This window comes from Rhinolophus ferrumequinum, chromosome 9 (assembly GCF_004115265.2).
Source record: "Rhinolophus ferrumequinum isolate MPI-CBG mRhiFer1 chromosome 9, mRhiFer1_v1.p, whole genome shotgun sequence".
In the NCBI taxonomy this organism is placed as follows: Eukaryota; Metazoa; Chordata; class Mammalia; order Chiroptera; family Rhinolophidae; genus Rhinolophus; species Rhinolophus ferrumequinum.
In genome coordinates, this window is record NC_046292.1 from 83,088,943 (window position 1) to 83,111,985 (window position 23,043).

Here is a 23,043-nt window from a genome sequence, read left to right on the forward strand (position 1 = left end):
TCCAGAGTCTGTTTCTAGAGGACTGGAGAGGTAGTACTGACAATGAGAACACTCGACAGGGGCCAGGAAATCAGGCTTCAGTCCTGTGACCTATTAGTTGTCAGTCATCTCTAACTTCTCCGAGATAGACTCTCTTCACCAGTAAAATATAAAATATACACATAAAAAAAGAATCTGATGTCCAGAACATGATTAGGCTATAATTATGTTATTGTGGCATTTTAACTGATACACATGCTCAATGCAGTCTTGCCCTACAACTAAGAAACATGAGCAGATTCCAGTATTTGTGTAATTCATACAAGAGAACAAGTAATAAAGGAAGAAAACATTGTAACATCTTGTTGATGGCATATTAAAATATTTTTGATAATAAGTTGGAATTCATGTTCTATCTGGTTAGAATGTTAAGGTACTATCCCAGTGCTGTGTTTATAGAGGTAGAACCACATCCTTTTTCTGTTTAATGAAATATTAGTGGAAAAAAATACCCTCTGGTTGTCTCTTTTGTACCTTTATTGTGACAAGGAGAGCCATAAAATAATATTTTAGGAAATAAATAAGATATAAGTGATTTTTTGGACTTACTTCTGGCCCTGTGGGTTGATATGTATTTTTAGATAAATGTAAAATAACTATTATCGGGCTAAATGGTAGGGGGAAATAGAGAATTCCAAGCTTAAAAGTTCCTTTCACGTGTTAATCTGGTATGCTTTGCAAGATATGGATGACATCAACGGTACAATTCCTGCAAGCAAACAGCAGAATGCTTAGAGGCTGGTTGTCACACTTTTTTTCCCCCTTAATGTTGTTAGAAAAAAAATAAGACAAAACTTTCCCTAAGTAGACGATGGACTTGTGTTCTCAAAATGTGGCCCACTGGCCACCTGTCTGCATCAGTATCATTTGTGGTGCTTGTTAACAATTTGTCTTCCTGATCTGCACCGGAGACTACCTGGATGGGTTCCAGGTGTCTGCAGTTCATTAAATCCTGAGGTGCAATTTATACACAATAATGTCTGAGGGTCACTATCTAGATTAAGAATTAACATTCGCCTACATCAGATGACAGATACAGTGAAATTCAGATCCTGTATTTTTATAGTGCAATATTCAAAGAATGTGGAAGCTATGTTTATGGCTTTAAAAATACAAAACAATACATATAAAAAATCTGGAAAATGAAAAGAAAAAATAAAAGGAAAAAAATCATTCCATAATACCATTATGGGGGGGAGGGGCAGGAAACACAATATTTGGTGAATATTTGGGTGAATTTCCTTCCAGTTTCTGGATGTCATAATATAGATCACCATACTTTCTGATGGCAGGGGCCGTGTTTGTGTGTAGATCTTTGTACCCCCAGCTCTTAACCACAATGTCCGACAAAGGATGTATTCAAATATTGTTGGATCAACAAAGGGAATGAATGAATGGAATTGGCATCAAATTGTATATTTAGTTCTGGCCATATGGACACTTTCTATAAAAACATGCCAGCAGTAAATAGAATATCACTTTCTGATTCCCACAGGCATTAGATCAGTCACAACATCAATAACTAATATTTTTGCACAAGGCATTTTTCTAGTATTTTACCCACATTAATTGAATCCTAATGATATGTTGCGTAAATGCTATTTTTATCTCCATTTTGTAGATCAGGAAACGGGAGCACAGAGGCGTTAGGTAACTAATCCAATATCACACAACCAATATGTGACACGGCCGACCCCCGAGCCCACTGACAACGAGACTTAATGAGACTTGGCTAACAAATACCTACCTGTTTGTGGTCTAAAGTTACCCACCCCTTATAAGCAAATACATATGTATCTGATGAGCACTCCACCTATAGGAAACTCTAAATCTTAGGTGATTATATGATAATTAAGACCTAGACCTGGCATCTGTTTATTCACTCTACTCCTTTACAAAACTGCATGTACGTGTGCATTACTTCAAGTGTGAAATGCTCAGTTTATGTTGCAGGTTCCTCTGAGAACATCCACATACAATGTTTCTGACTCCAATAAATGTGTTTACTTTGCTTGCATTTCAGTCAACCACATTGGCCACATCAAAAAAAAAAAAAGCACTCATTTTTAACGCTAGAAAACGAGTAAAGGTCATGTAATACACAAATCTGCCTTTCCTGACTTCTTTCACCTTGGTCGACAAAAATAGAAGTAAAATTGAAAGCTCAGGATCTAGGATCCCATACTTTTCTGTTCACAAATAATTGTTAAAATGACCATTGGTGGCATTAGCCCCTGGGATAAAATCCTGTGGAGATAGCGTTGTGTGAGAAAAGGAATCTCCTGCACAGAATGATCGGTCTCCCGACCTCATCCCTAAAGGCACCTGACTGATCCTAATACGAGTATCTAAATCACCTACATCTTGCAAACCTGCATGATCAAGAGCTATTCTCCGTTTACCGTGTGCTTGAAACCCACGGAGCCCAACTAATAGCAGGACCAGTGCCCTGGCCCTCCCTTCTGCTTCCGCAGCCATCGCAGCGTCCAGGGGACAGGACAGAGGCCGGTGGCTGGTGGGTCCTCGCTGAGACTCCGCTAACGTTGAGCTGCCGCGCGCAGACAGCGCCCGCTGGGCCTGCAAATCATCGCCCTCCCGGCAGGGGGCGCCGCGGCCTCGCCGGAGAAGCCGGGCTCTCGGAAGCGGGCGCGCGAGGCCGCACGGGACCGCCGCTTCACCTGTCCCGCCTCTGCCCCTGCTGCCCCCCTCGCATTGCGGCCCGCGTGTCCCGGGCTAGGGGAGGGGGCGAAGAGCAGTGGGCGCCCGAAACGGCCCTGAGCTGAGCGCCGCGCGGGAGTGGCGCGAGCCCGAGGGGGCGGGGAAGCGCGGGCGGGCGGCGTGCGCGCGCTGGGTGTGGGCGTGGGTGTGGGTGGGGGTAAGTAGAGCGGGCGGCGCGGAGCGCGGGGCAGAGGAACGCTGGCTACCCTGGACAGCGCACCGCCCGCCTGGGTCGCCGCGCCGCCGCCGCCGCCGCCGGGGATCATGGTGAGTGGGACCGCGCAGCGCCGCCGCCGCCGCTCTTTCTTTCTTTCTCTTCTCCACCGGCGCGCTGGGCGGGAAGGGGCCGAGCGGGCGGCGGCGCGGGAGCTGCGGATTCGACCGCTGGAACCCGTCGCTGTCGGCGGGCCGGGCCCGCGCGGGCCTGGGGAGGGGGCGGTGAACGTTTGGGTTGAGGACGCGCGGGCCCGGGCCCGCGGGTTTCAGGCACTTTGTCCGGGTCCGGTCCGGTCCCGGCCCCACGGGGCGCCTGCTCGCTTCCAGCCCCCTGTTGCATGCACGCGGCCGGCCGTCGCCGGGGATGCCCGACGAAACCGCCGGCTCCTGCGGGGGGCTCGCCGGCTCGCCGCTCACAGCCTCCTTGGCCCCGCACACGCTCCCACCCGCCGTCCTCCGGCTCTTGGCCAGGGGAACGGCGTTTCCCTCGCGCGGTCCCGACCCTGCGTAGAGAAATTCTGGGGTTTGGGCTCTAACGGCTGAATTCATGCCTCCTCTCCTGTCTGCTCCGTGCCTGTAGCCCCAGGGGTGTGTCTGTGTGCTTGCCAGTGCCTCCCTGGGTTTGCATGGTGGTGTCAGGGGGTAGGTTTCCATTTGTGTACGGGGATGGAGGGGCCTCTGGTGCGTTCTTTCCAACGATTACTCTCTGTCTTCCAGTTTCCCAGGCCAGTACTCGACTCTGAATTTATAACGCTTTCTGCTTGGCATTAGCTCTGTTGGGGGCCTAGGGGTGGGGAGGGGCTGGGGTGTCTGTCGGGGTCCGTATCCACATGGCTTGCCTGAGGGTTTTGGCAGCAGAGCCTGGATCTGTGACTAAAAAAGAGAGTGTGTTGTGCCATGCTCGAAGGACCAGTCAGTCCTAGGCAAACTGTGAAACCCACATGTCTTCAGTGGTCCATATTTTATTTTTGCTTCTCTCCTCCTTCCCATATGATTTACTCTCCACTTCAGGGCTGGTTAAAACATGCTAACCTCCGGTCCTTTCCGCACTCCAGCTGACACTGAGCAGTCCTACGTAGATTTTGCCCTCTCTATCCTTTCAGATACACACTATCTACCTGATTATATATGAAGCCTTTTTGGCCACTTTATCAAAATTCCCGTCTTTCCCACCCTACATACCACAGTTCATATTCCCCTTGACCGCTTCATTTTTTCCCCCTCTTCCGTATCTAATATTTAACATACTATCGATTTTGTCTAACTTGTTTATTGACTGTGTACCCCACCAGAATGTAAGTTTCAGGAGGATTGAGATTTTTGTCATTTTGTCCTCTGCTGTATTTCTAGTAACTGCAACAGTGCCTGGCACCTAGTAAGTACTCAACATGTTTTTGTAAATTAACCCAATAAAGCAGCATACTTTCTGCTAATGAAGAAACGGGAAGCAGCAATGCAACTACAAGGATTATCTAATTGACAGTTGTAATGAGGAGAATCTCAAGTGAAGTTTGAGAGGAGGGATTCTCTGGAAAGCAGGGAGTCAATTTGGTTGGTGGACCTCAATGATAGGAGTATTGAGTGGCCATCTGTTATGCCTGGGTCTGTCACCTTAGCATGTGGGTGGACAAAGCATTTTAAGGACTACCTGGCTCTCTCCTTCCGGGTCTAAACCATTGTTCCAAATGATTATGAATTGAAATGAATAAGGGAACAAGTCCAAGGATAACTTCTTAATTGGGTGGAAGAGTCATGGAAATTAACCTAAAAGAGCCAAAGTAAGGGGCAAACTCTTATAAGCTCTACCCTATACAATTTTAATACTTCTTCTTTAGATAAGCTTTTCTCAGAAACTTTGGTTCTTCAGAGGAGCAATTTTTATAAATATGTCCAAATCCAAGTCATCTCATTTTTTTAAAAAGATGAGGCAGGGTTAAATTCATAAATTAGTGGGTAAGTTCAGAGACACCCCTTTGAATCCATGTCTCATGATGTCTCTGCTAATTAGTCTTATACCAAAACAAATGTTTTCCCTTGAAATTCCCTTTTGTTTTTCCATTTCCATAGTGTAAATTGATGGCAATCCATGTTTTAAGGCTGAGGAAGTGTTTTTATATAATTTGAGCCAAACGGCTTGATAAAATTTACATGGGCAAGTTTCTGAAAATGATGTAATTATAGACATACAAATTCAGCGGTTCCATGATTACCGTCTAGTCCAGATAGGTGGTAGAAATTAAAGGCAAAATGAAAGATAAGTTTGTATTTGAAATTAAAACCAACCAAACATAAATGAGAAACACCTAATTCTTTGGATCCCAATTTATATTTGTAGGAGATTATGCTATGTTATGATTCCAGTCAAAAATATCAAGCCATTTTTTTCTTTCTGTTCCTTGAAAGTGTTGCATTTTCAAGGAGTTCAAAAATCTCTTTTTAAAGTATCCTGTTGTGTAAGTTTAATATTTAGTTCTTCAACAAAAGGTTGCAATTTAATCCAGCGCCACCCAAAACATTTAAATCACAGTTTGGGAGGTTCAGTTACTTTCATAGTTTGAAAGAGAGTGTTTAAAATATAAGTGGATCCATGACATATGTCTAAGTATGTTCAGAAAACCGGGCCCTGCTGTTCAGGGTTGTGCCCACAATCGTCTCTGTTGTACCATCTCACTTGACAGGTTTGGGTTTTTAGGAGTAGACATTAACAAAGGGCAAAAAGTTGCATTGGAAACTATAAGGCCCAGCATGGTGAAAATATGCCAACATCAGTAGCTCATAACTCTAAAGTTACAAATTTACACATTTGTATTTTCTCTGAATCAAATTAGGACATCACTAGTAAATCACTGACTCAGACAATGAACCATTCTAATAAATTGTTAGATTTTTAAATGGTTATATTTAAACTAACAATTTAATAATTGCAGAGTATAAATTGTTCTGGAATTGATGATGTGACAGTTTACAGCTTGAGATCTGGGTCAGCCGTGAGTTTGAATCCCGATGCCAACAGTTAACTGTGTGACCTTGGGCAGATTAACTTCTTTAGGCCTGAGTCTTTTCTTTTGTAAAAAAAGACTAGTATCTCCTAAGGTTGTTGGGAGGAACAAACAAGGTGATGCACTTAATGTGTCTAGCATAATGCTTAGAGTGCCCAGTAAATATTAACCATTATAATGACGTGTTCTTTTTTTCCCATATCTGTTTTCAGTTGAGACATGTCAGGATGATGTCAGTGATTAACCTCATAGATCTGTTCCCCTTATGTGACCCTAATACATATCTAATATTGCTTCATGTCAGTCAAGTGTCCAGTAGAAATATAACGCAAGCCACACAGTCATTTTTAATTTTTTAGTAGTCACATTAAAAAGTAAAAAGAAACAGGTGAAACTAATTTTAATATTTTTCATTTAACCCAATCCATGCAAATATTTTTTCAACATGTAATTGATGTAAGTATTAGTGAGATATTTTACATTTTTTTATATGAAATCTTCAAAATCTGATATCTATTTATACTTACAGCACATTCAGTTCCGGCTAGCCACAATTTCAATAGCCACACATGGTGAGAGGCTACTGTATTGGACAAAACAGTTCTAAATGATACGCATCTTCCAAATTTACATCTTATCTATTCGGCCCTTTCCACTCGTGAGAAACCTCACTGCCACCTTAGACCTAGCATTACGAAAATAAAGCTCATCTTTCAGACTCTCTTCTCTGTTCCCTTTTGCTGTTAGTAATTCCACCAGCTCTCAAGTCTACTGTGTCTGAAATCTGATTCTTACTCTTTTTTTGTAGTGTTTATTGTAGAATATTCTCATATTTTTACTTGAAAATATCTTTAAGTCTTCTCCTTTCCTCTCCAGCCCCTTTTCCACTATTCTTGCCTTTTCTACAGGTTTTCTCTTTTGTGGTCTCTTTGTTTTTAACATTTTTACTGTAAGTTTGTTTCTTTAAGTCCAGATTCATCGTTTTCGTGTAGTAACTTGATGCTGGGGGCTGTAGCCCTCATGTTTCAAAGCTTCTCCCACTTCCCTTCTTCTCTCCCTGCCTGCCTGTATGTCTTGAGAAATATACTTCTCTCCTGCAATCACTGTTCTCTCCATTCTTTCATCATCTCTTTCTCATGTTGTCATGAATGCTTTCTATTTTATAGCTTCTTCCTATGCTAAACACCTTTCCTTTATCAAATATCCAAAGAAATATAATTAACTGATCATCTGGTATTAAAAAGATCCATCCAAGAGAAGAAGAATATTTAAAGGAAGGAGACAATAAACCATGGGAAGGGAAAATAAAATTATTTGAGCTTTTACCTTTCAATAAATATCAGAGGACCTGGTTAATAATAATAATAGCAAAAACAACCACAACAGTGATGATACTTTACCTTTACTCAGTGTGTTATAGGAAACAGAGCACTTTCTCTGTGCCTCGTGAACAAAGGCACAAAACAGAAGAATGGCACTGGACCGAGTCAAGAAACCTGGTGTCTAGTCCTGGCTTTATTACTGACTAGCTCTGTTTCCTTAAATCAAGTCAGAGACGCTGTTTACTCACCCACAAAATGGGGTATTTTTCGCAAGATTGTTTTATCAGAACCAAATGGGGTCTTTACTACTGCCTGTTGCCTCTGGCTGGAAATTTCCCTAGGGAGCTGTATGGCTGTTTTCTCAATACCTTCATAATAAGATCTGCCGTTATCACTTTATTGAAAACTGGAACCTGCCCTCACATACTTACCTGATCCCCTTACACTGCTCTTTTATTCATAACACTTATAACCTAAGTATTTACTCATTTACATAGCACTTGGAATAATCTAATAGTTTACTTATGTGATTTTTGTTTATCCTTTCCTACCTGATTGCCAACTTCATGAGGATAGAGATTTTTGTTTGCATTGTTTAGTGATGTATCTCTGAGCTGATGCCTGACATACAGTAAATGCTAAATGACTGTTTGCTGATAAAGTGAACGCTGATTCCCAGTGCAGTGCTCTTTCCTCTCTATATCCCATTTACCATTCATACAGGATGAATTGGAAAATAAACATTTGCTTTGCAAACATATCCACAATACAATTCTTTCAAAGAACAATATCTCTTTGATGCATTTAAAATGTTTTAATTTATCATAGTTCAGTTTAGGCCTGTTTCAGTAATACAGCTGCTTCATCAATACATATATGGCTGTGTAACCTTTTAGTAAATGATGATGTGTGTAAGTCCCTACAACTATATTTATACTTTACAATCATGTTTGTGGAAGGGGACAGGTTATGTCATTGGTTTTAAATAACGAAACCCATAATTCCATCATCAGTTCTTATATATGCATTTCTATAATTATATTTGCATTTCATAATATAATTTGTAGACAGGGCTAGGTTGTTATTTTATATAATAAAATCATATAATAAAATCTATAATTATGTCACTAAGTTGTTACTACAATTAAAAATGAATATTAATATAATTATCTTAATAGTAATGTAAACAAAGCTATCATTCATGAATTTACTGAATAATTATTCTTGGGGGGCTTTTAGTTGTCACTTAAATACATTACAAGTTTTATAATATGTCCTATTTATTCAGTTAAATGTTCTTCAGTGATCTTCAGAGCACATGTTATCTCGTTTTTTTAAATTAAAAAAAAAATTTTTTTTATTAGTTTCAGGTGCACAAGACAAAGTAATACATAGACGTTTATCATTTATATCCCTCACACTGTGTGAACCTCCCACCCCCCATTCACTATCCCTCTGACATCGCACACAGCCATTCCATTTCCACTGTCTCTATTCCTAATGCTGTACTCCGCTTCTTGTAAGTATATACATATATATACATATATATGTACATGTATATATATGTATACAAACTTGTAGTTGACATTCATTATTGTTCAGCTTCAGCTTCAGGTGTACAGTGCAGTGATCAGGCATCTACATCATCCCTGAGGTGGTCTCCCTAATGAGACAAGTGTCCATCACATACCCTACAAAATCTTTACAACATTATTGATTACATTCCCCAAATTAATTTTCAGAACCCCGTGGTCATCTTGTGGTTACTGATTGTTTTCTAATCCCCTCACCTTCCCCCTTATCCCCACCCCCCTCCCATCTAGCAACCCTCAGTTTTTCCTCTATGTCTCCAAAACTGTTTCTGATTAGTTCATTCACTTATTGTTTTCTTTAGATTCCACATATAAGTGAGATCATATGGTATTTGTCTTTCTCTGTCTGACTTATTTCACTTAACATAATGTTCTCTAGGTCCATCCATGTTGTTGCAAATGGTAAGATTTCTTTCTTCTTTATGGCTGCGTAATACTCCATTGTATAAATGTACCACAGTTTCTTAATTCAGTCATCTACCAATGGGCATTTCGGTTGTTTCCATGTCTTAGCTATTGTGTATAGTGCTGCAATAAACATAGGAATGCATAAAGTTTTTTGAATTAGAGTTTTGGATTTCTCCAGACAGATACCCAGGAGTGGAATTGCTGGATCATAAAGTAGTTCCATTTTTCAGATTTTTGAGATACCTCCATACTGTTTTCCATAGTGGCTGCACCAATCTGCAATCCCACCAACAGTGCACAAGGGTTCCCTTTTCTCCACATCCGCGCCAGCACTTGTTTCTTGATTTATTGACGATAGCCATTTTGACTGGGGTGAGGTGGTATATCGTTGTGGTTTTTATTTGCATTTCTCTGATGGTTAGTGAGGTTGAGCATTTTTTTCATATGTCTGTTTGCCATCTCTATGTACTTTTTAGAAAAATATCTCTTCATGTCCTCTGCCCAGTTTTTAATTGGGTTGTTTGTTTTTTTGGAGTTGAGTTGAGTGAGTTTTTTATAAATTTGTGATATTAACCCCTTATCAGATATATCATTGGCAAATATCTTTTCCCATTCAGTAGGATCCCTTTTTGTTTTATTGATGGTTTCCTTTGCTGTGAAAACTTTTTAGTTTGATGTAATCCCACATATTTATTTTTTTCTCTTACTTCCCTTGTGCGAGGGGATATATCAGTAACAATCTTACTCCGGGTAATGTCTGTGAAGTTTCTTCCTATATTTTCTTCTAGGAATTTTATGGTTTCAGATCTTACATTTAAGTCTTTAAGCCATTTTGAATTTATTTTTGTATATGGTGTAAACAGGTGGTGCAGCTTCATTTTTTTGCATGTGTCTGTCCAGGTTTCCCAGCACCATTTATTGAATAGACTGTCTTTACCCCACCGTACATTCTTGCTTCATTGTCATAGATTAAATGACCATATAGGCATGGATTTATTTCTGGACTCTCTATTCTGTTTCATTGATCTATGTGTCTGTTTTTATGCCAGTATCATGCTGTTTTGATTACTGTAGCCTTGTAGTATAATTTGATGTCAGGTATCGTTATACCTCCCACTTTGGTCTTATTTCTCAAGATTGCTGAGGCTATCCGGGCTCTTTTATGGTCCCATATAAATTTTAGGATTATATGTTCTATTTCTGTGAAAAACGTCGTTGGTAGTTTGATAGGAATTGCGTTGAATATGAATATTGCCTTAGGCAGTATGGACATTTTAACTATATTAATTCTTCCTATCCATGAACATGGTATGTGTTTCCATCTATTTGTATCTTCTTTCATTTCTTTCTTCAGTGTCTTATAATTTTCTGACTACAGATCTTTTACTTTGGTTAAATTTATCTCCAGGTATTTTATAGTCTTTGAAGCAATTGTAAATGGGATTGTTTTTTAATTTCTCCTTCTGATGTTTTATTAATGGTATATACAAATGCAACTGATTTCTGAATATTAATTTTGTATCCTGCTACTTTACAAAATTCATCTATCAGCTCTAATAGTTTCTTGGTGGAGTCTCTAGGGTTCTCTATATAGTATCATGTCATCTGCATATAAGGACAATTTTACTTCCTCCTTACCAATTTGGATGCCCTTTATTTCTTTTTCTTGTCTGAATGCTGTGGCTAGCACTTCCAGCACTACGTTGAATAGAAGTGGAGAAGTGGGCAACCTTGCCTTGTTCCTGATCTTAAGGGGAATGGTTTTAGCTTTTCCCCATTGAGTATGATGTTAGCTGTGGGTTTATCATATATGGCCTTTATTATGTTGAGATATGATCCCTGTATTCCCACTTTCTTAAGGGTTTTTATCATAAATGGCTGCTAGATTTTATCAAATACTTTTTCTGCATCTATTGATATGATCCTGTGATTTTTATTTTTCATTTTGTTAATGTGGTGTATCACACTAATTGATTTGCGGATGTTGAACCACCCTTGCATACCAGGGATGAATCCCACTTGATCATGGTGTATGATCTCTTTAATGTATTGCTGAATTCTGTTTGCTAATATTTTGTTGAGGATTTTTGTGTCTATGTTCATCTAGAGAAATCTATGTGCATCTATGTGCATCTAGAGAAATCGGCCTATAGTTTTTTTTTGTGTGTGGTGTCTTTGTCTGATTTGGGGATCAGGGTGATAGTGGCTTTGTAAAAAGTCTTTGGGAGCCTTCCCTCCTTCTGGATTTTTTGGAAGAGCTTGAGGAGAATAGGTGATAATTCTTTTTTGAAAGTTTTGTAAAATTCATCTGTAAAGCCATCTGGTCCAGGGCTTTTGTTTGTTGAGAGATTGTTAATTACTGATTCAATTTCCCTGGTGGTAATCAGTCTATTCAGGTTTTCTGTTTCTTCTTGAGTTAGCCTTGGAAGGTTGTACGCCTCTAGAAAATTGTCCATTTCTTCCAGATTGTCAAATTTGTTGGCATATAGTTGCTCATAGTAATTTCTTAAATTTTTTTGTATTTCTGTGGTGTCTGTTGTCACTTCTCTTTCATTTCTGATTTTATTAATTTGGGCCCTCTCTTTTTTTCAAAGAGTTTGGCTAAAGGTTTGTCGATTTTGTTTGTTTCTCTAAGAACCAACTCTTGGATTCATTGATCTTTTGTATTGTTTTTCTGGTTTCAAGTTCATTTATTTCCTCTCTGGTCTTTATTATCTCCTTCCTTGTACTCCCTTTGGGCTTATTTTGCTGTTCTTTTCCCAGATCCCTTTAGTGTGAAGATAAACTATTGATTAGTGATTTTTCTTGTTTCTTTAGGTAGGCCTGCAATGCTATGAAGTTCCCTCTTAGGACTGCTTTCGTGGCATCCCATAGATTTTGGGTCGTCGTATTTTCATTTTCGTTTGTCTCGAAATATCTTTTGATTTCTTCCTTGATCCCCTGGTTGACCCATTCATTATTTAGTAACATGTTATTCAGCCTCCATGAATTGGTGTGTCTTCCAATTTTTTTCCTGTAGTTCATTTCTAATTTCATAGCACTGTAGTCAGAGAAGACAACTGGTATGATTTCAATATTCTCAAATTTATCAAGAACTTGTTTTGTGGCCTAACATGTGGTCTGTCTTGGAAAATGTTCCATGTATGCTTGACAAGAACGTGTATTCTGCAGCTTTGGGTGAAATGCTCTGAAAATATTGATTAAATCCAAGTGGTCCAATGTGTCATTTAAGGCCATTGTTTCCATATTGATTTTCTGTCTGGAAGACCTGTCCCTTGTTGTCAGAGGTGTGTTGACGTCCCTTACTAGGATAGTGTTACTGTTGATCTCTGTCTGTATGTCAGTCAATATCTGTTTTACATATTTAGGTACTCCTATGTTGGGTGCATAGATGTTTACTAGGGTTATGTCCTCTTGTCAGATCGATCCCTTTATTATTATATAGTGCCCATCTTTGTCTTTTAATATGTTCTTGATTTTAAAGTCTATTTTGTCAGATATAAGTATTGCAACTCCAGCTTTTTTTCATTTCCATTTGCATGTAATACCTTACTTCAGCCCTTCACTTTCAGCCTGTGTGTGTCTTTTGATCTGAGATGAGTCTCTTGTATACAGCATATACAAGGGTCTTGCTTTCTTATCCACTCAGCCACCCTGTGGCTCTGTTTTGTTTTTTTAATTTATTGGAGTGACAATTGTTAGTAAAATTACATAGATTTCAGGTGTACAGTTCTGCATTACATCATCTATAAATCCCATTGTGTGTGCACCACCCGGAGTCAGTTCTCCTTCTATCACCATGTATTTGATCCCCCTTACCCCCATCTCCCACCCCCCACCCCCTTACCCTCTGGTAACCACTAAACTATTGTCTGTGTCTATGAGTTCTTGTTTCTCATTTGTTTGTCTTGTTCTTTTGTTGTTTTTGGTTTATATAACACATATCAGTGAAATCATATGGTTCTCTGCTTTTTCTGTCTGACTTGTTTCGCTTAGCACTATACTCTCAAGATCCATCCATGTTGTCACAAATGTTCCTATATCATCTTTTCTTACCACCATATAATATTCCATTGTGTATATATACCACAACTTCTTTATCCATTCATCTGTTGAAGGACATTTTGGTTGTTTCCATGCCTTGGCCACCGTAAACAAAGCTGCAGTGAACATTGGAGCACATGTGTCTTTATGTGTAGATGTTTTCAGATTTTTTGGGTAGATACCCAGGAGAGGGATTCCTGGGTCATATGGTAATTCTATTCGTAATTTTTTGAGGAACCTCCACACTGCCTTCCATAACGGCTGCACCAGTCTGCATTCCCACCAACAGTGTATGAGGGTTCCTTTTTCTCCACAGCCTCTCCAACGATTGTTACTATTTGTCTTGTTGATGATAGCCATTCTGACTGGGGTGAGATGATATCTCATTGTGGTTTTTATTTGCATTTCTCCGATGATTAGTGATGTTGAGCATTTTTTCATATGTCTATTTGCCATTTGTATGTCCTCTTTGGAGAAATGTCTCTTCAGGTCCTCTGCCCATTTTTCAATTGGGTTGTTTGTTTTTTTGTTGTTGAGTTTCATGAGTTCCTTGTATATTTTGGATATTAGCCCCTTATCGGAGGCACTGTTTGCAAAAATCTTCTCCCATTCAGTTGGTTGCCTCTTTATTTTGTCGATGGTATCTTTTGCTGTGTAGAAGCTTTTAGGTTTCATATAGTCCCATTTGTTTATTTTAGCTTTTACTTCCATTGCCTTTGGAGTCAAATTCATAAAATGCTCTTTGAACCCAAGGTCCATAAGTTTAGTACCTATGTTTTCTTCTATGCAGTTTATTGTGTCAGGTCTTATGCTTAAGTCTTTGATCCATTTTGGATTAATTTTGGTACATGGTGACAGATAGCAGTCCAGTTTCATTCTTTTGCACGTGGCTTTCCAATTCTCCAAGCACCATTTAATGAAGAGGCTGTCTTTCCTCCATTGTATGTTTTTAGCTTCTTTGTCAAAAATTATCTATCCATATTTATGTGGTTTTATTTCTGGGTCTCAATTCTATTCCATTGGTCTATGTGTCTGTTTTTCTGCCAATACCATGCTGTTTTGATTATTGTAGCCCTGTAGTACAAGCTAAAGTCAGGGAGTGTGATACCTCCAGTAATGTTCTTTTTTCTTAAAATTGCTTTGGCTATTTGAGGTCTTTTGTGGTTCCAAACAAATCTGATGATTTTTTGTTCTATTTCTTTAAAAAATGCCATTGGGATTTTGATGGGGATTGCATTAAATCTGTATATTGCTTTGGGTAATATAACCATTTGAACTATGTTGATTCTTCCAATCCATGAGCATGGAATGTCTTTCCATTTCTTTGTGTCTTCTTCAGTTTCTTTCAAAAATGTTTTATAGTTTTCAGCATATAGGTCCTTCACATCCTTGGTTAAGTTTATTCCTAGGTATTTTACTCTTTTTGCTGCAATTTCAAAAGGAATTGTTTTTTGTATTTCTTTTTCTGAGATTTCATTGTTAGTATATAGGAATGCAATGGACTTTTGTACGTTGATTTTGTAGCCAGCAACTTTACTGTATTCGTTGATTGTTTCTAATAGCTTTTTGATGGAGTCTTTAGGGTTTTCTATATATAGCATCATGTCATCTGCAAAGAGTGATAATTTAACTTCTTCATTCCCACTGTGGATGCCTTTTATTTCTTTCTCTTGCCTGATTGCTCTGGCAAGGACTTCCAACACTATGTTGAAAAGCAGAGGTGATGGGGGACAGCCCTGTCGTGTTCCTGAACGTAGAGCAAAGGGCTTCAGTTTTTCACCATTAATTATGAGATTAGCTGAGGGCTTGTCATATATGGCCTTTATTATGTTAAGGTATATTCCTTCTATATCTATTTTGTTAAGTGTTTTAATCATAAATGGATGTTGTATCTTGTCAAATGCTTTTTCTGCATCAATTGATATAATCATATGATTTTTGTCATTTATTTTGTTTATGTGATGTATCACATTGATGGATTTGTGGATGTTGAACCATCCTTGTGCCCTGGGGATGAACCCCACTTGGTCGTGATGAATGATCTTTATAATGCATTGTTGTATTCGATTTGCTAGAATTTTGTTTAGGATTTTTGCATCTGTATTCCTCAGAGGTATTGGTCTGTAGTTTTCTTTTTTGTGTGTTGTCCTTACCAGGTTTTGGTATCAGGGTAATGTTGGCCTCATAAAATGAGTTAGGGAGTACTGTCTCTTCTTCAATTTTTTGGAAGAGTTTGAGCCGGATTGGTATTAGATCCTCTTTGAAGGTTTGGTAGAATTCACTAGTGAAGCCATCTGGTCCCGGGCTTTTGCTTTTGGGAAGGTTTTGGATGACTGATTCAATTTCATTACTGGTGATCGCTCTGTTTAGATTTTCCAGTTCTTCATGGTTCAGCCTTGGAAGGCTATATGTTTCTAAGAACTTGTCCATTTCTTCTAGGTTATTGAATTTGGTGGCATATAGTCCTTTATAGTATTCTTGGATGATCCTTTGTATTTCTGTGGTGTCCATGATAACTTCCCCTTTTTCATTTCTGATTTTGTTAATTAGTGTCTTCTCTCTTTTTATCTTAGTGAGTCTAGCCAAAGGTTTGTCAATTTTGTTAATCTTTTCAAAGAATCAGCTCTTTGTCACATTAATTTTTTCTATTGTCTTTTTGTTCTCTATTTCATTTAGTTCTGCTCTGATTTTTGTTATTTCCTTTCTTCTGCTGACCTTGGGTTTCTCTTGTTCTTCTTTTTCTAGTTCTTTAAGGTGTAACATGAGATTATTTATTTGGAATTTTTCTTGTTTCTTGAGATAGGCCTGTAATGACATAAATTTCCCTCTTAAAACTGCTTTCGCTGCTTCCCAAAAATTTTGGTAGGATGTATTTTCATTGTCATTTGTTTCTATGTATCTTTTGATCTCTCCTCTAATTTCTTCTTTGACCCAGTCGTTCTTTAAAAGTATGTTGTTTAATCTCCATGTATTTGTGGTTTTTTCCTGCTTTCTTTTTGCAGTTGATATCCAATTTCAAAGCCTTTTGATCAGAGAATATGCTTGGTATGATTTCAATCTTCTTAAATTTGCTGAGGCTGATTTTATGTCCCAATATATGGCCTATCCTTGAGAATGTTCCATGGACACTAGAAAAGAATGCATAGTCTGATGTTTTTTTTTTTAGTTGAAGTGCTCTATATATGTCAATTATGTCCATTTCATCTAATGTGTCATTTAGGGCTGCTATTTCGTTATTTATTTTCTGTTTGGATGATCTATCCATATCTGTCAATGATGTATTTAAGTCCCCTAGTATAATTGTGTTTTGGTCCATTTCTCCCTTTAGTTCTATTAATAGTTGCTTGGTATATTTCAGTGCTCCCTGATTGGGGGCATAAATATTGATGATTGTTATGTCTTCTTGTTGTATAGTCCCCTTTACCATTATGAAATGTCCATCTTTGTCTCTTGTTACCTTTTTCACCCTGAAGTCTGTTTCATCTGATATCATTATGGCTACACCTGATTTTCTCTGGGTACCATTTGCTTGGAGTGTCGATTTCCACCCTTTCACTTTGAGTCTATGCTTGTCCTTGTAGCTGAGATGTGTCTCTTGGAGACAGCATATGGTTGAGTTTAGTTTTTTGATCCATCTGCTACTCTGTACCTTTTTATTGGTGAGTTCAGTCCATTTACATTTAAGGTGATTATTGACATGTGAGGATTTCCTGTCATTCTATCTTTAGTTTTCTGGTAAGGCTGTGTCTCCATTGTTTCTTTGCCTTTTTGTTGTTTATTATTTCTGTATGGTGGTATTCTATAATGTTTCCCTCTGTTTCTTCTTTTATTACAGTATGTATTTCAGTTCGGGATTTTTCTTGAGTGGTTACCCTTAAGTTTAAGTAAAAGAAAGTTTGATATTTAGAGTATTCCATTTTCTTTAGCACACTTACTTTCTCCATTCCCATATTCTTGTTCAGGCCTTTACTCTCCCCCTTTTTATGTTTTGGTTGCCACAAATTGTCCCTGTTGATGGTGGTCGAATAGCCTCCTTTAGTATTTCTTGTAGGGCAGGTTGTGTATTAGAAAATTCCCTCAGCTTTGGTATGTCTGGAAAGGTCTTTATTCCTCCTTCATATCTAAAGGATATCTTTGCTGGATACATTATTCTTGGCTCATAATTTCTCTCTTTCAATAGTTTGAATATTTGGTTCCACTCTCTCCTGACTTGTAGAGTTTTTGCTGAAAAATCTGATGATAATCTAATGGGCTTTCCTTTGTAGGTTACCGTCTTCTTTTCCCTGGCTGCCTTGAGGATTCTTTCTTTGTCGTTGATTTTAGACAGCTTCAATACAATGTGTCTTGGAGAAGGCCTGTTGGGATTAAGGTAATTAGGTGTTCTATTTGCTTTTTGGATTTGAGGATCCAGTTCTGTCCACAAGTTTGGGAAATTCTCATCACCAATTTGTTTGAATATATTCTCTATTCCCGTCTCTCTTTCTTCTCCTTCTGGTATGCCCTTTATTCTTATATTGCTCTTTCTGATGGAGTCAGAAAGTTCTTGTAGAGTTCTTTCATTTCTTTTAAGTCTCAAGTCTCCTTCTTCCATCTGTGTAATTTCCAAGTTTCTGTCTTCGATGTCACTGATTCTTTCCTCCATCTGGTCAACTCTATTACCTAAGCTGGTTATTTCATTCTTAATTTCTTCTACTGAGTTCCTAATCTCCAAAAATTCTATTTGGTTCTTTTTTAAAATTTCAATCTCTTTCGTAAAATGCTCATGTTGTTCTTTGATTGCGTTTCTGAGTTCATTAAACTGCCTTTCTGTGTTTTCTTGCATTTCGTTGCGTTTTTTCAGAACTGCAATCTTGAATTCTCTGTCGTTTAAGTCACATATTTCCATATCTTTAAGTTCCTTTTCTGGAGACTTTTCACTTTCTTTCTGAGCTGTCTTGTTGCCTTGGTTATTCATGGCAATTACTGATTTATTATTTCTCTTCCTAGACATCTACAGGAGTGGCCTCTGTAACAGGTTGATAGGAAGAGGTCTTTCTTTTTTTTTCCAGTACTTGTTGATAGAATGTTTTATTTTCTCTCCAACTGCAGCCTTTTATTTCTCTCACACGGTAGTGCTATGTTTTCTCTGCACTATTCCAGCTTCTCATACAATGGGGGGGATTCCCTGGGAAATGGGCTTCTCCTCTGTTAATAGTTCACTTGGGTCACAGGGCACAGTGTCCGTGTGGGTATGCGGAGAGCTTTTGAAGTTCCAAAGCTCTTCCTGCACCAGATTCAGAGCCCCTATGTTTCAGCAGTTCTGTTTACCGCTGCAGGGATCCGCCCAGATAAGTGAGGCCAGGGGCAGGGTGAGTTGTGAGAGGTGGCCCAGAGCAATGGCAGTGACCACTACCACAGCCGGTCCTGCTTCCATAGCTCCCTCCCCTCTGCCGAAACTAGTTGGGCTGCGAATCTGTGTCTGTGGTCCACAGTTCTCAGAACAGCAAATATTCTGTTCTTTTAATCTGACACTGCTACTGTTCTGCTTCTAGCACCGGACAGGTGGGGGCGGGGCGAGCTCTGGGAGCGTAGGGAGGGGGCGGCAGTCTCAGTGCCTAAGGCTTCCGTTCTCTGCTCGGCAGTGAGGGCTTAAACCACCGTTTTCAGCCTTCTTCCCTCAGTCTTTTTTCCGAGGTCTCTGCCGTGAGCTTTGGGTTCAGCAGTGTTATATGCTGCCCCCTCAACCCTGTGGGCCATAAGCGGAGCCCTAGCAGTCCCAGTTCTTCCCTCTGCGTCAGATGCAGTAGTTCCGGGATGCAGGGAGCTCGGAGCACTGAGCTAGGTCTGCGTCCTGCGCCTGCCCGCGGGGCTCCGTCTCCATACTTCTCCCTTCCCTCCTCCCTCCGCTCGTGCAATTCGCCCACCTTTCAGTGAATTCAGTAGTGGGCCTCTTCGTCTTGCCTCTCTGCTGTGCAGGGAGTCCTTTGTGGAGTTGTTGTTTGATTAGTTGTAAATTCCAGGGGTTGCTTTACAGAGGCTCGCCTCACACCGCCATTTTGATCCACCCTGTGGCTCTTGATTGGAGCATTTAATCCGTTTACATTTAAAGTGATTATTGATAGGTACATAGTTATTGCCATTTTTAAATTTGTAGTTAGATTGTTTTCATCTTCTATTTACCGAAGTCCTTTTAGTATTTCTTGCAATGCTGGTTTGGTGGTAATAAATCCTTTAGCTTATTTTTTTCTGGGAAGCTCTTTATCTCTCCATCAACTTTAAATGATAGCCTTGCTGGATAAAGCAATCTTAGTTGTAGGTCTTTGTTTTCCATCACTTTGAGTATCTCCTGCCATTCTCTCCTGGCCTTCAATGTTTCTGTAGAAAAGTCATTTGATATTCTTATGGGAGTTCACTTGTGTGTAACTCTCTGTCTTTCTCTTGCTGCTTTTAGGATTCTCTCTTTGTCTTTAACCTTTGCCATTTTAACTATAATGTGTCTTAGTGTGGACCTGTTTGGGTTTATCCTGGTTGGAACTCTCTGCACTTCCTGGGCTTGTATGTTGGTTTCCTTCATCAGGTTAGGGAAGTTTTTGGATATTATTACTTCAAATATGTTCTCAATCCCTTTCTTCCTCTCTTCGCCTTCTGGTATTCCTATGATGTGCCTGTTGTTGTGCTTGATGTGCCAGAGATTTCTTAAACCATCTTCATTGTTTTTTATTCTTTTCCTTACTGTTGTTCTGTTTGGGTGATCTCTGCTAACTTCTAAGTCGCTGATTTGATCCTCTGCTTCATTTAACCTGCTGTTAATTCCTTCAAGTGAGTACTTTATTTCAGTAATTGTGTTCTTTAGTTCTAACTGGTTGTTCATTATGATTTCTCTATCCTTCTTTATGTCATCTGTAAGCTTCTTAAACATTCTTATCACCAGTGTCCTGAACTCTGTCTCTGATAGGTTGGTTACCTCTGTTTCATTTGATTCCATTTCTGGAGGTTTCTTCTGTTCTTTTATTTGGGTCATGTTTCTTTGTTTCCCCATTCTGGCTGACTCTCTGTGTTTGCTTCAATGTATTTGGTAGATCCCCTAGAGTTCTTAGTTCTTGCTGGGTTATCTTATGTAGTATGTGTCCTTTATATTTGACTTGCATTACTTCCTTCTCCTCTGTGTGTGCTCCAACGGTGACTCTTGTGTGGTTTATATTGTCCTGTTAAAGAAGATCTTCAGTTGCTTTTTGCTTGTGAGTAGGTGGGGTTAACTCCTAGGCTGACTAGTTGTGAGACTTGGCTCTGCGCACCGCAGGGTGTTCTGCTGCGTGAGGGTTGACCACTTAAATGTGGTTTGTCCTCTATGGGCTCTTGTGCCTGTAGAGAATTCCCTCTGGGTGTGTCACTAGTAGATCAAACCCGGTAGTACTGTGGTTTGGTCTGGAGTTGGCCTCTGGGTGTGTTGAATCTTGTGCCTCTTAAGCTGGGCCCTGGTGTAGGGCAATTTCAGAACAAAGCAAACCACCAAGCACAACAACAAAAACAACAAAGAAAAAAATCAAATACATTCACATGTAAATACAACCGATAACCCATACTCAACACAGGAAAAGATATCAAAGATATAAAGACAAAACAAAACAAAAAAAAGGCAGCGCCAGTCTTGGCTTAAGCCCACTACGTAATCTCCAGGTTGTCCTCTGCTGTACCAAAGAGTCCTCTGTGTATTGTGCAGGCAGAGCCGTTCACCTGGTGCCCAGAGTGATCTTGGGACTGCAGATTTAGATGAGTGAGGCTGAAGGATCTGGATGGTCGTTTCTACAAAGTCAGTGCAGTTTCTGCCCTTGCCTGCACATGTGCGCACTGAGAGTAGCACCACCAGCCCTGTGTCCAGTTCTCCTGAGTCTTAGGGCACTTATTCCGTGTGTGTGTGTGTGTGTGTGTGTGTGTGTGTGTGTGTGTGTGTGGCGGGCAGGAGATTTCTGAGCTTCTGAAAGCTGGCAGCTGCGTCTGCCCCTTACTGCTGATCCCCGGGAGTGCCTCCGCAGTTGTAATTGCCCTGCCCTAGGCAGGCCAGAAAGGGTGAGGGCTGGGGATGGAGGGGTCATCTCTCTCCCAGCCCAGCCATGTGACACTCTTCCCGCAGGCCAGAAAAGGTGGTGGCTGTGGGTGGAGGAATCCCTTCTCTCCTAGCCCAGCAAAAATCATACTCTTTTCAGCCTCTTTCCTGGGTCAGAGCTGCACGCTGGTCTTCCCAGAGCCTGAGCACTAAGGCTCCTCTGCAATCTGACACTATTCCTCAGTTCAGGGGCCAGTTTAAGTCTCTGGAAGGGCGGGGGCAGGATTGGGAGAGTGGGGGCAGGGGCCCAGGTATGGAGTTTGTGTCCTTTGTCTGTAGGGCCCAGCTGGAGGTCTCAGCTGAGGTTATTGCCTCAAATGCTAGATGTGCTGCCCCCTCGGTGGGAGAGATCAGCTGTGGGACGCAGGGAAAGAGCCCACGTCCTGGTGCTTGTGTTCTCTGTTCCGTCCTGGGATCCTCTGCATCTCCACAGCCGCATGTGCGGGCGGTATCTCCACAGCCGAAGGTGTGGGCCGCGTCCCCACAGCCGCAGATGCAGGCCATGTCTCCCCTCCGCTCCCTTCCCTCTTCCCCTGTTCGCCCAATTTGCCCACCTTCAAGTAATCCTTGCGCAAGTCTCTTAGCTGTCCTGCATGATGAGCAGAGAGTCCTTTGATGAGTTATAGATGTCCCGTTTGTGATAAGATCTGGAGGAGCACATGTTATCTCTTTTGACACCTCACAAAAAACTTTTGAGAGAGGCAAGTCTTGTATCAGTTGTACCTACTTTACCAGTGAGAAAATTGAGTTTCAAAGACGATGAGTGATTTATACAAGGGCACATACTAGAGGTAGCTAAACCAGGTATAAATCTTCTGATGCCAAAAAACATCACCTCTTCTATTCCGTATAGCCTTATCTAAGAGCCAGTGTAAATGTTCTCTTTTTATATAAATGTGATCAAAGCAATAGCACTTTCCCCCATTATTATAAATGAGAATGGAAAAATCAGGATGACTTTCCCATGTAGTTTCATTCCATGAATTTTAAGAATAGATAGATGGTTGTATCTATCTATATTTATATATCTATACATTTAGACATACTAAATATATAAAACTAAAAGGTTCACTTCATATAGACGAGTATGGACAATGGAACATATAAGGGAAAATGTAATTTTAAATGGAGGTGATCATTAACAACATATGTACACAGCATACTTAATTTACCTACCAGTATAGTAAATAGGGAATACACGTAAATAGACAATTAAATAATTTACAGGGGAAGTTAAGTTTTCACTGTTTTTGAAGAGATGACTGCAGTGTTAAGACATTGATCAGAGAGACCAATGGTAGCTTTGCACATAAATTTTTGTTTCATAACGAATTCATCATTTGTGTTTATTTCTAAAACTTTAAAGATTTAAATTATTTTTCTATGTGGTTAAGCAGAGTTTGGTTAATAGAATCTTTGAGTTTCACAGATATCATGACTCCTTGGGGGAGGGGCTTATTTCTTTGGCAGGGTCGAAGTTCGTTGACTGTGACACTGAGGAGTTAGATTAAAAATTAACTCAAGCCTTTAAAGAAGAAATCAGAAGGTGTCCAGAGGCAAAAATGAAATTAGGCCATTTTCACTTTTCCTGACAAATCAGTTCTGATCGGCTCATTTTCTTC

The 23,043-nt window shown here is 39.9% G+C and overlaps 1 protein-coding gene across 1 annotated transcript in view; it reads left to right on the top strand.

Moving 5' to 3' along the window:
• Nucleotides 1–3,003: 3,003 nt before the first annotated feature.
• The window catches only part of ELOVL2 (ELOVL fatty acid elongase 2), an 89,443-nt gene continuing 69,403 nt past the window's right edge, over nt 3,004–23,043 (top strand). The window contains exon 1 of the mRNA XM_033115495.1: nt 3,004–3,024. Coding sequence (XP_032971386.1) covers nt 3,022–3,024 — 3 coding nt within the window. The 5' untranslated portion in view covers nt 3,004–3,021. The remainder of the gene's footprint in view (nt 3,025–23,043) is intronic.